Source organism: Choristoneura fumiferana, chromosome 3, assembly GCF_025370935.1.
Source record: "Choristoneura fumiferana chromosome 3, NRCan_CFum_1, whole genome shotgun sequence".
Taxonomy (NCBI): domain Eukaryota; kingdom Metazoa; phylum Arthropoda; class Insecta; order Lepidoptera; family Tortricidae; genus Choristoneura; species Choristoneura fumiferana.
The window spans coordinates 15,780,753-15,794,315 of record NC_133474.1 but is presented as its reverse complement, the minus strand read 5'-3'; the positions used below and the strand labels follow the sequence as shown (position 1 = coordinate 15,794,315).

The 13,563-nt window shown below is 38.9% G+C and overlaps 2 protein-coding genes across 2 annotated transcripts in view; one reads left to right on the top strand and one right to left on the bottom strand.

Annotated features, from left to right (window-relative positions):
• LOC141426743 (hydrocephalus-inducing protein-like) overlaps positions 1 to 4,965 on the top strand; it is a 40,485-nt gene extending 35,520 nt beyond the window's left edge. Inside the window, exons 74-80 of the mRNA XM_074085883.1 lie at positions 63 to 215; positions 430 to 597; positions 1,388 to 1,612; positions 2,471 to 2,692; positions 3,154 to 3,299; positions 3,494 to 3,674; positions 4,825 to 4,965. Of these exons, the coding sequence (XP_073941984.1) occupies positions 63 to 215; positions 430 to 597; positions 1,388 to 1,612; positions 2,471 to 2,692; positions 3,154 to 3,299; positions 3,494 to 3,674; positions 4,825 to 4,965 (1,236 nt within the window). The remainder of the gene's footprint in view (positions 1 to 62; positions 216 to 429; positions 598 to 1,387; positions 1,613 to 2,470; positions 2,693 to 3,153; positions 3,300 to 3,493; positions 3,675 to 4,824) is intronic.
• Noc2 (Nucleolar complex protein 2) lies at positions 4,926 to 13,436 on the bottom strand. The gene is made up of 7 exons (XM_074085884.1): positions 13,284 to 13,436; positions 12,987 to 13,201; positions 12,079 to 12,259; positions 9,426 to 10,255; positions 8,883 to 9,098; positions 7,778 to 8,316; positions 4,926 to 4,947 (listed from the first exon to the last, which is right to left on the bottom strand). The coding sequence occupies exons 1-7, from the start codon at positions 13,336 to 13,338 to the stop codon at positions 4,941 to 4,943; spliced, it is 2,043 nt and encodes a 680-aa protein (XP_073941985.1). The 5' UTR covers positions 13,339 to 13,436; the 3' UTR covers positions 4,926 to 4,940.
• Positions 13,437 to 13,563: the final 127 nt, after the last annotated feature.

Below are 13,563 nucleotides of genomic sequence, written 5' to 3'. Positions count from 1 at the left end.
ATCTAGGTACCTACCATATACTATGTAGCCTTCCTTACACTTGTGATGAATTATTTCTGCAGGGTCAAATATTTTATTCGCCTTTGGGTGAAAGTGCCCTGTTTGTAACTTTGATCGGTGCAGCTACCCATCCCAACCCGAATGATACGATTTCTATCACTGTGGCAGCTAAGGATGTGCACACAGAAGATCTACTGGTACATCATATTACAGAGGTATGACACTTAAACATGTGCAATCATTCGTGTTCTAATGCCAAGTATGATCAGCAGCTATTGAGCTAAAAAGTTCGAAAACGCCTTCCTTCTGATGCTTTGCAGTATGTCTTAGTTCGAACCGGCGGCTTTGAGAACCCACTAGGCTACCACGGCTTTTTGCATGAAGTTCCTCCCCACTAAAGAAAATATGTACTGATTACATTTCATTTAGCTACCCGAATCGTACGTGGTATCGACGGAAATAGTGAAGATAGTTCCGGATAAATTCGACGGCTACTACGAGCTTAAGTACCCCGACACCGTTAAAGTGTGGGGAGAGACGTCGGCCACGTGCAGGTGGAACTTCGCGTGTTACGACGTGTGTGAAATTCAAATGAAAGTATGTATTAATCTAAGTTAGTTTATTACATTTATTTTCAAATACCATAACCATTTCAAATAATATTGGTATGGTTTGCTGAGTGAGTCTACTTGGATTTCTAACTCTCCATGCGTCATTTATGTTATTGTCAGTTGCGCTTCGCCGTTTTTAGAACAAAATGAAACATGCAATAATCGAAGCAGTAGGCATCCTCGCTATACCTAATATTACATCGGCGTATGCATTCGTTACTTTTGAGGTAAAATACGGATTTTAAAAAGACACATAACAAGTTTTAAAGTTTGTATTCGATTCTACTCTAGATTCAGAAATTGAACAACTACTACTACTTTCAAGTTTCTCAGTTATTTAGTTAACACTTGAATCCATACTAATATTATAAATGCGAAAGTGTGTCTGTCTGTGTGTTTGTATGTTTGTCCGTCTTTCACGTCGAAACGGAGCGACGGATCGACGTGATTTTTGGCATACTTAGAGATAGTTTATGGGCCAGAGTGACATAGGCTACTTTATATCCCGGAAAATGCACAGTTCCTGAGGGAACAGCGCGCGATAACCGAATTCCACGCGGGCGAAGCCGCGGGCAAAACTAGTGCTTTATCACTCTATAGGTTTGGTGATGCGAAATTGCGCATCTTCGGCCATATGGCCTTAGTTAGGGTAGGCTTAGTTGTTAGGTGAATTATGTCGGGAATAATGTTGTATATTAGCTTTGCTAAGCTTACTTTGGGACTAGGTCAATTGGTGTGAATTGTCCCGTGATATTTATTTATTTATTTACCTACAGGTAGTATTCGTAAACGAAGAATCCCGCGAGTACCAATTCTATAACATCTTAGCGACGGTGACGCCGAGCCAGATCGTGGACACGCTCACGTTCGTGTGCCGCGCGCGCGAGACGCTCCAAAAGGAGATCGTCGTCACCAACCCGCTCTCTTCCGAAGCTGACTTCTACGTCAAGTGCGAGCAGCTTAACTGCCCTGACAAGCTGAGGATCGGGAGGCAGTCGGAGGTAATTTGTGATATGTAGTATCAATACTTATGAAGATAACAAACGAGAGAAAACGAATACCGAGTAAGTTGTGGAGTTGCTAATCGACACTAGTCGACAGTAATGTAAATTATCTACACCCATATAGTAAATCCTTCATTATGCGTTCAAAAACCATAGATTACGACATTACGACCAGCATTACGACATTGGATTCTATAATGAACACGGCTGTATCGTAATGGTCATTACGATACAGAAATTTGTATCGTAATGTGATTTATAGTACGCGTGCAGTAGGCATTCAGCAGCTCGGCGAGCTCGTGGGGCAAACATACCTACCCGTAGTTCTCGTTGCAATGCAGGTCATTCTCATTCTCAATGGTTTGCGGAACACATGCATGATGGAGGATATAATATATGGATGTAGATAAAATACTATATGCAACTGTACGTAATTAGGCCTTAAACACTCATGTGCCTCGTTTCATGACACCACACTCGTTTACGATACAGTTACATAAATAGCTATTATTTATCAAGGGGAGTAAGGCACAGATGGTTACCAATCGAGCGTGCACGTACCTAACTCCCTTGGAAATTTCCAAGTACCTAGGTACATTGTGGTCTTCTTTATAGTTGCATAACAAACACCCGTGCCAAATTCACGTCCTAAAATGTGCGGGTTTTATCCCAATCCCCTCCGATATCGCGATAAAATCTATCAAGCTAACTGCATACTAAAGACGTAATACTTTAGACGTTTTAGCGTGAAACAATAACAAGCATACACCAACGTATAATAATACGTACGCTTACTAAGCAAAGTCTCGAATCAGTTTGAGGAATTATGTAAAACTGCGAAACTTTTTGTTACAGGCAACTCTTTTAATGTCGTACTCACCCCTGGTGGTAGGAGAGACCGAGGAATACTTAGAGATCACTAATGATCTAGTTGGAACATACGTTTACAAAGTCATGCTCAAGTGCTTGCCTGCCAAGACGAAGGAGCTCGAAATAAAGACACCACTCGGCACGTGCGTTCCAATGCGGCTTAGAGCGCAGAACAGGACAGACATCAGAGCGGACTTCATTGCCACTGTGAGAACTAAGCACATAACTAGTTTTATTTTTAGGATTCTGTAGCCAAAATCACAATAACGGAACCCTCAGAGTTTCGCCATACGGGATGATCTCGTCCCTGTGGTGGCTCGTATGTGGTGTACAGTCACCAGCACCAATATCTGACGCAACAAATCGTGCATAAATATCTGATACGACTCTCTTTCAAGGGTCGGTAGGACGTATCAGATATTTTTCCAGCTGCTACTGCTGTGGCAGATATTAATGCAGGTGACTTGGTGTAGTACGTTGTACAGGTCTTTAAAAATATTGTAGGTATGTAAAAGCCACCTTTCGATTCAGTGATCTGTTTGTGACATGTGTGACGCTTCAAAGAGCCAATTATGAGTTAGTATCAAGTGCCCTCCTGACTAAAATGGTTGTCAATAATCACTATGCCTTCCTGCCAGCTAAGTTGTAAATACATTGTGTATTTACAGGTTACCCATCCGTCAATAACAACTGAAAGGGAGTACGTGCTCGGGCCGTTCGAGAAAGGAAAGTTTCTGGTTTGGTTTGAACCCACTGAGATCGGTGTACAGCAATGCACAGTGTCATTTGACTCAGCTGTGGCCGGAGAGTTTGTGTAAGACCAATTAATTTATTAAGTCTTTGTTTATTCTTTGTTAGATGTGTTTTAACGCGACAAAAATGCCGGTAAAGTTAATACAGTCGAGTTCATAAACTTGTGAGCAAACATATCATAACATTTGACCAAAAATATCTATATATTTTAGATTTTCTTGATCAAATCTTGCAAAACATTTTTAACTTTTTCAGATATGATATAACAGGAACTGCAACGAATCCAAAACCTCAAGGACCTTACGAAATCAAGGCTGGTGGTTTTGCAACCATCACATTCAAGAATGTCTTCGAGGACACCAGAATGTTCAAGATGATGGTGGATCGGCAAGAATTCTACGTCAAGACACTCTTTGAACCGATAAAGTCGAAAAAAGTAAGTTTTAAATTTAAAAGTAAGTTTAATAATAAAAAAATGCGTCGTTTTAGTTACTATTTATCCCGCTTTTTCCTATATTATTTGAAATTTTTCATTTTTCGGCCTTACAACAACAAAAAGTCAAAAATCTTTTTTCATCGGGTGACAAGCAAAAGTCACTAAGTGGGTCGATCAACTTTTTCTTGTCACTCGTTGCTATACTTAGTTTCGTTCTACGCTCTCCTGAGTCACTCTTTAAACCGTATAGGTTTATAGGATTAAAATCTACGAAGCATGCATTTTCGTGGTAGTTTTAAGCCCCTTCTATAATTGGTCATCTAATAAGCATGTTAGTATAATGTGACACAACATTTCTACTATTAAACTGTACTACTTTTGTCCCCTCGCTAACGGGACAGAATAACAACAAGAAATAGTTGATCCACCCAAGTACCAAGTAAGCAAGTAGTTTTTCAGGTGGTAGGACCTTGTGCAAGGTCCGCCCGGATTGCTATCACCATCTTGCTCGCTAATCCTGCCGTGAAGCAGCAGTGCTTGCACTGTTGTGTTTCAGCGTGGAGAGTAAGACAGCCGGTGAAATTACTGGCACTTGAGGTATCCCATCTTAGGCCTCTAGGTTGGCAACGCATCTGTAATACCAGGTGTTGCAGGTGTTTATGGGCGGTGGTGATCTCTTACCATCAGGAGATCCACTTGCTCGTTTGCCATCCAGTCGAATAAAAAAAAAGTACCAAAAACCTACTTGCAACAAAGCATGTATTTCAGTATGAAATTACTAACAGAAGAGCAGTTACAGAAATTTTAGTGAGTTTTCCTTGTCATCCGGCGATTTCTTTTTTAAAGTTCGTGCGCGTTTCCTTACATTTCAGGCCGCGTGGCTAGATTCATTGATGACAAAGACGCCGCCGATATCGTACCTAAATATAGTTTGACCAGCGAATCATGGCAGCAAAAATAGTACATTGTTGTAGAGGCTGGAAAGTAAGCAATAGATGAACGAGTTAGTTTGAAGGCCGACCCGAAGGTGGTGTTACCGGCCTTGCAACCTGCTTGTCTATATCTGCTGGGCCGGCAACCCCCTACTTCCGGTCCTCTACAGTAATTCTTTAGTTCCCGCATACGAGGGGTTAATGTGGTGTTGATACAGGATATGAAAGTGGTGGTTTACCTGCGGGAGCAGTCGAGCGCGACGTCGAACGAGCTGCCCTCCGGCTGCCTCACCATCGAGTGCTACGAGCCGGCCGAGCCCCGCGCTCAGTGGACTTACTTCCTGCAAGGCGTGCCGTGAACTTTTACTATGTTTTTTTTTCAATTTGTTATTTTATGATAATTGTAATTCAAAAATAAAATTTTAAAGATATACAAAATTGTTTTTAGAGCTCACAGCTAAAAGTTTGTTGGAGCTAAATCTAAATTATGTGTACTTAATAAGTAGGTATAGTCGACGTCAGATACATAATATATCCAGGGTTCGTAAAATGGAACAAAATTCATTGAAGTGCTTGGGTTGACATATTTAATTGTCATGCGTCATTTCAATCGATTTTGCTCGTATTTAACGATCCCTGGATATATCATAGCGGTGAAAATGTTTGAATGATTGAATTTCGGTACCCCGTATTTGGCTATTTTGGTCACTACGACATATCCATTCATCCTACTAATATTAATATTATAAATGCGCAAAATTTAATGTACGTGTGTTTGTCACTCTAAAACGCTAAAACGGTGGACGGATTTTGATGAAATTTGGTATCTATGTACACTACCTGCATTTGACATCTGGAATACATAGCGTCGCTTAGCCCAAAATAGATACTGCGTACCTATTAAGTCAGATTTGCTGACTTTCCATCCGAGACAAAAACTGTATATTACTCGCGGTTTTATTACTGCGTTTTTCGTACATTTGATTTTTTATCATTTTAAGCCTTTCTTTATAAATATCCCGTTAAACAAAACACTGCTGAAGTCTGAAGCTCATAGTCCGTGAGCCTAGCCCCAAGTTACCTACGTAACATGACATCACGATAAGATGCATGGCATACGGTGGAAAAAGTTGTGCTGAGCAAGAATCAAAAAACTATCGCACCTAAACTAGCTGGAATTTTGATAAATCCTTCACTTCCGGTCAAAATTTTAAGATCATTTTACGTCATGTGACATCATTACGAAACTACGTGGCATCATGTAGCCCTTTATCCGTAGAGAGGGACAACATAAGTCTGTCAGTTCTGAAATAGCCGGAAGTGCCTGACAGACTGCGGCAAAGATGAAAAACGATTTCCTACGTCATGTGACATCTTGACCAAAATTATTACAAACGTTTCGTAATATTAGTGTCTTTAATAATAAATAAGTCTGCCAAGCCTTTTTTAGCCGGAAGTCCTTTAAAAGTGTTTTTTTAACTGCAAGGAAATGTAATCGTATCATGTTAACGGACTATCAATCATACCTAACAAAAATATAGCGCATGTCATCGAGAATAACGCTGCCCATTGTACTTAATTGAAATTAAAAAAAATAGTAGTTTAGTAGTGTAATCGAAGTATGTATATTTAATTGAATATACATTCTTCAGTTACATTACTAAGGAAGAACTAATAATAAGGAAAGGAATAAACCTAATTAATTGCACATAAGATAGTGCATAAAGCTTTTTTAGGTCTACCTATTAATTAATTGCACAAAAGAGGCTAGTCCGCTATAAAAGCTTAACTAATTTTAAAATACCAATCGATCTAAGGACTTCCATATGTAACTCACTACGATGGACGGCAGACGATGACTTGCGCGCGCGGTATTTGTGCAACCCAATGAGTTATTTTGTTTTGTTACTAGTTTTTGAGTAAAATGTTCCAAGGCTGCGTTTCAACAGAGATAGGTATGCGCAAATGCGTTGCGTGGAATGAGTTTCTCGTGAACCAATTGAAACGCTGTAGTATTTACCTATCCTCGCTCCGCTCAACAGTTTCCACTATCTAGAGCTGTGCTGTGCGAGGCACTGGTATCAGCCGCCCGGGGCGGACGAAACATTTGAAACCTTTGTTTCCCTTTTTTCCTAACAAAACGGGGACTAGATGTCATGCTCGTTTTATGATACGGTTTTAAGGTGTATCACATATAATAAACTAAACAGTAAAAACTTAAAAACTGCGTTTGTAAAGACAAAAACGTCACGCCATTTCTGATAGCGCGGTATTGTTGACGACAACTTTTCCCCGATATTTTCGATGTTCCCACGGGATCAGGATAAGCGATCAGTTTAGCGCGGGTATTTTTTATGCAATGCTGATATGAATTCCGTTATGTAGGTAATTTTTGGGAATTCCCACGGGAACTGTTAGACCTATTTACGCATGCGAAGCCGCGGCCGCGCGAGTTGATAATGGCTAATAGGTACTATGGAAAATAATATTCATCATAATATCATCATCATCATCATATCAGCCGTAGGACGTCCGTTGCTGGACATAGGCTTCCCCCATAGACCTCCAGTTCCTTTGGTTGGAAGCGGCCCGCAGCTTTAACCCGGCCGTCTGTCATCTGTTGGTGGACGTCCTACGCTGCGCTTGCCGATTCGCGGTCTCCATTTGTGATCTTTTCGGACCCAACGGCCATCTGTCCTCCGTGCTATAAGGCCAGCCCATTGCCACTTCAACGAGCTAATTTGCTTGGCTATGTCGGCGACCCTCGTTCTTCTACGTATCTCCTCATTTCTGATTCGATCTCGTAGGTAGAGAAATCCCGAGCATAACTCTCTTCATAGCTCGCTGAACAACTCTAAGCCTATTTTTAAGGCCTATAGTGAAGCACCACGTCTCGAATCCATATGCCATCACTGGCAATACACACTGGTTAAAAACTTTCGTCTTAAGGCGTAGGAATTTTAAATAAAAAGACTGTTTCATCTAAAAATCTTGCGCGTAAATTTGCGGAATTGCTCATACGCTGTTAGCATTCGAGTTAGATTCGACCGTAACAGGGGTAGGCGCCGATACCAAGTTTTTACATATACCTTATTCAAAAATTGTATGTCTAAATCGCTATGAGGGAATATGTAAAAGTCAAGGCAACGTTAATAATGACAATTTTATTACCAGTCATTGACACTCAAATCTTGCACAACATCGCCTTTGTCCGCCACATCGTCTACGGCGTCTGCAGCGATTTTCTTATTCTTCTTCAATTTGAGGTCCTTTTTCTTCTTCAACTTCTTTTTGGGCTTCGGTTGGTCATCTTCTTCCATAATAAAGTTATCCTTTTCGTCTTCACTGTCTGATGGGAAAAGAACCAAAGGTTCCTTATTTTCTGCTTTAACAGTGTTAGCTGCGTCTTCCGAAATTTTCTTTCTTTTTATCATTGGCAACTCCCCAGCTATTTCATCATTCTTGGTGACCTTCTTTCTCTTCTGTATCCTGTTGATCTTGCTCCAGTTTTCGAAGAATGTTTGCAGTGGTGTTCCTGCAGTGCTGATTTGGGTTTCCCAGGCTGCCACTACCTTACTCTCACTCAGAGAAAAACTGATCTTTGACCTTTCGCGTTCAATAAATTTGCTATTCTCTTCTATCTTTTCTAGTAACTGACGCATCTTTTTTGTATAGTTAGAGACGGAACAATTTTTCAGGAACTGTCTCATCTGCAAGACAAACAAGTGTGGTGTAATAGACTTCTGATTATGGCAAAGCCAAAAGGAAGAGTAATAAAATAAATATGGTTTTAGCAGTTCAACACGTAGTTTAGTGCAGCTAGGTACTCATTCAATTTTGAGACGTAATAAGATATAAATTGATTTTTTAACAAGCCAGAACACAGTAGGCTACATTTTTTTCGCTGACTGACATAAACCTAAAGATACAAATCGAAGTGCTGCATTGGTTTAGTGAAATGACAAGTATGTACCTAGCTAGACATAACATGTCTACATCTACAATTAAGTTTGATCAACTTAGTCTCTACTAGAATTTAGATTTTATCATATCACTGAACATACCTCGTGAAACGAGTTGCCTTTTTTTGGCTGATTTTGTCATTTCACTTCACAGATTGAGGTATTTGATCAAATGACTGACTTTTTCTAGGCAAATGTTAAAATGGATTCGCCATTTTAACATCTATGCGTGATTTAATCAGATTTGACCTTAGAGATTTGTTATAATCACTGTTTTGAGGATATAAAGCATTATATAAGGATTAGGAACAAACCTGAATGATTGCAAGTAGTGAAGTATCTGGGAAAGCAATGGAATGAGATTGATTTGCCATATATTCTAACAGCAGTGCATATATCCTGTCTATGACAGCATCCTTAAATCCATTCTCCATTAACTGGGATTTGGCCAGCCTGAGGATGCAAGAGAAGTCTAGTGGCTTCATCGAGACTTTCTTGTGTTTCTTGTTAAAGTCATAAGATGTTAATACCTGAAACAAACCCATTTGATCAAAAAATTAGTATTCATCATCACACTATGAACAAAAAGTTGGAAAACGCCCGACTTCGTCACTTCAAAATTCAATATCTCAAAAACGGCTAAACCGATTTTGATGAAACACGTCTAAGAACCATCGCTAGAAAACTTGATTTCAAATAAAAGAAACCGCATTCAAATTGGTCCACCCGTTTAAGAGCTACGGTGCCAAAGACAGACACACACACATAGCGGTCAAACTTATAACACCCCTCCGTCGGGGGTTATACTCAATATATTGTAGTTGATAAAATAGTAAATACTCAAAATATGTTCTTACCTCTAGGAGAAATGGTAAGATTGGTATAAAGGTATTTGATTCTTTTGACAGATGAATCAACATCTCAACACAGTGGAATCTCACAGGATAGTATTGATGGGTTGGTACAAGCTTGATGGTGTTTGTAATGACCATTACTAGTGGATAGATCAGTGGCTGCAGCTGTGGCTTGTTGGCTGTGGCTCCCAACAGGTCTGACCACAAGTGCAATGAGTTTACAAACTGCCAGTTGTACACAGCTTGTCTGTTCTCCACTTTCTGCACAACTATAGCATTTCTCAGATGAATAGCCAATTGTCTTATGTAGAGGAATACATGCTGGTACGATACATTCAAGTCTAATGTAAACATTTCTACCAGAGACCTTCTCATAAAATTTATCCCTGGCCATGTGGATGGGCTCACAAATTTACAATTCTTCACATAGGTCATGTACATAGCTTTGAGGACAAGGTCCAGCAAGACAGCCTGCTGGTTCCTTGTTATCCTGAGAATGCAAAGGAAGGCCAGCACTCTCACTGTCTCTTCACTGGAGCTCCACAGAGTGATCAGCTTTTTCAGTGCCAGTTTAGATATTCTGCCGAAACAAGCCACATAAATAGACATCTGATGTAAATGTTTTAAAAGTACCGTCAGAATGTTCTCTGATGTGACTCCACTTAGAAGCTTCAATAAATCATTTAAGTAAGCTACCAAAGAAGCTTTAATTTTGACAAAATGTTTGCATTTTTGTGGATCTTTGCCTGACTGCTCCATGCCAAGATATTTTTTTATAGCCCCAGGTAGATACAGCACACACATTTGGATTACAGCATTGAATACGGAGGAGCCTGAAAAAAGATACCATAAATTATCTTTATGTTTACCAATAATACTCTGGGACGGCCGCTTATTTGGGAGGCCGCATGTGTGGACACATTGGCGCTGTCTAATCTTGCTAAGACATTGTTGATGGCTGGTGCGGCGGCTGCAACGGCCGAAACAGCAAAATGCCGTAAATATGAAAATCTAGCAAACATCTTCATATTTGAGGCTTTTGCTGTTGAAACTCTTAGTCCGTGGGGACCCAAAGCAAAAAAACTTTTCCATTTTTTTAAAAAGAAGCTTGCCAGTTCCACTGGTGACCATAGGGCTGGCTCTTTCATCGGTCAACCTATTGGCATTGCCATACAACGAGGAAACGCAGCCAGCCTTATGGGCACCCTACCCAATAGCAGCAACTTGGGTGATATTTGTAAATATAGATTTTTAGGATTAGAGTAAGTTAGTTTTAGTTCTATTTTTATTTATTTTTGTTAATTATTGTATGTATTACGTGTTATTTATTAAAGATATTAATACGTGAAAAAAAATACTCTCAATCAATACAGGTTCTATACTAAACTAACTGCAACTAATAATGTAAGCGAAGGGATGTGACTCCATCAGCAACTGGTTTTTTTTTTGGTGTCACACAGCGCAGTTCGTCATGGCAAGGCAGGGTGTTACGTTTTTTTTTATTTGTAGTAACATTTGTTGTTTTGTTAGCAGTAGTTCATTTTGGCGGGAATAAAAACTATTTCATTTTTTTATTATTATTGATTGGTACTACAGAAAATAAAATATTTTTTTCTACTGACTAGTAAGCTTATTCCTACCGATAAAAAAAAATCAGCCACTTTTAAAAATTTCATCCATCGCCAATTGTCTGTTGTTTGTCTAAATTGTAAGTTGTCTAGGGAGCTGGACAACTTACAACATGAGCATGATGCATGAGCTAATTGCTCAAAAGATGGTTGTTGGATGTTGAAAAGATGTTGATTGGACGACCAGATGGCCTAGTGGTTTGAGAACCTGACTATGAAGCTTGAGGTCCCGGGTTCGATTCCCGTGTTGGGGCAGATATGTATATGAAAAATACGAAAGTTTGTTCTGGGGATCTGGGTATCTGGATATATTTAAGTATGTATCTATCTATATAATTATATTTATCCGTTGCTTAGTACCCATAACACAAGCTTTGCTAAGCTTACTTTGGGACTAGGTCAATTGGTGTGAATTGTCTCGTGATATTTATTTATTATTATTTATGTTTCAGTGGCAAGTTGGGCTATTGAAGTTTAAAGTTCAGTAAAAACTTCTTCATCCTTAGCTGTTAACACTAATGTAATGTGGGTTAACCAGAGGGGGCAACAGTTTGAGGGGACCATTTACTATATTAGGCAACTTAGTGGTTTAAAACCATGGCAACCATGCATAGTCTAATGGATTGATCTGTAGCAGATTCATGGGTTTGAGCATGTGCTTGCACCTCAGTGTTTAAAATTTTATATTCAAACATATACAGTTGACTCTTGTTAATTCGAAACTCGAGGGGCTCTTAATATATTACGAATTATCAAATGGTTTACACCATATGAAGAGATGTTTTAGGGAACTTGTGACGACTTCGAATTATAGAGAGGTTCGAATTATCGCAGGTTTGAATTAACAAGAGTCAACTGTATTTGAATTTTACCATGAGCTTTTTGATGATAAAGAAAAACACACAACTTGTGTGAAGTATCTAATAACACAGAGGCTGTGCCATATATATTCATCACCTCAAAACCAATCATGTCTAACGAACTTGGCAGGATTTTAATTTTGATGTAGGGCTTAAAATATGTCATACCTTCTACTTTGTATTCACCCTTAGAAGTGCCATCGCTACTTGTTGCTCTCAGCATAGCTGCATTAAAGGCTTTGATTACAGAACTCAGTGTTGTAATCTTTATCTTCTTTTCACTTTGCAACTCTTCTTGCCACTCTGAAACCATTTTAAGTGTGATTTTCCCTTTGAGTGTGACTTCTTCCTATAAATAGAAAAAGATCATTGTGAATGTTGATTCATGATAATTTTGAGGATTAATTAATATTATTCACTTTTTTCAGTATGGTTGTGTAATCTGAAAAGAGTAAAAAACATTGTAACTTGTTGATTGGTGATTGATGATTAAAATCTTTGAGAAAAAAATCAAATGAATAAGTGCAATCGTAGTGATGTAACATGAAAAAAAACTACTTTGTTTTTTTCACAATGTTGAAAAAAAACATGTTTTATTGAGGTATGTTTTCTAATTTCTTATGTTACTAAAAAAACAAATCAAATTAAGTACTCATGAATCAATTAAACAAAAATTTAATCTTCCTCTGTGTCAATGTCAGTAGCCAACAACGTTCAAACAAACATATACCAAACGGGGATTTCCCGTGTGCAGTTTGAATGTTGCCAATATATTCATGTAAACTTGGTACTATTGAACCAAAACGGTATGGTAGATTTATAAATAAAATATAAGTATTAATCTTTTACAGAAACTGCCTTTTTAATTTTAAATTTCTGTACTCTTAAAAAAAAACATGCTCCAGAAAAAAAACGTGTTTTTTCATGTTATTTTTCAGTTTACAGTTGGAGTGCAGTTTGGTGTTTTTTTGCAACACTGCAATTCCCCAATCTCCCATTCCCTTTCCCCAGAATGAAAAAGTAAACATTTATAATTTAGTCTGATTTGTATAGAAAAATATTGATATGCAACGAACCTCAAAGTCACTCTCGTCGCTGTCAGCCTGCAGCGGGCCAGGCGTGTGCACCGCATCATCTTCCTCTGGGTCCGACGCCTCCTCGTCGGAATCCGCTTCGAAATTTAGGAGGTTTTCGTCATTCTCCTCCAGAAAATGATGGAAATCTGGATCTACCTCCTTTAGTTTTTCTAGAGACTTCTTATGCGTCTCTGGATCCAATTCCGCCTCAGAGTCTAGAAACAGAATGTGGCATTTTTATTAATTGTCAATTTTCAAAATAGTTTTTTTACTATTAAAGTGTGTTTTAGATCTTACCTGATGACTGGATCTCTAGAGATTTTGCCGGCTTTTTTGACTTTACTTTCTTCATTTTTACCTAACACTAGCACTGGGCTAAATAGTGAAGCGAAACCGAAACCTCGTGTACGTGCGGCACGAGTTTGCCTTTGACGAGGTTGACATTGACAAGTCTGTCTATAGACATGACTTTGACAGTTAGCAGCATTTATCTTGCTGTTCCAGCCTCTGATAAAAACGTCGTATAAAGAATTTTAAGAACAATAAACAAGCTTGCTTGTGTTTGAACAAAACTTTG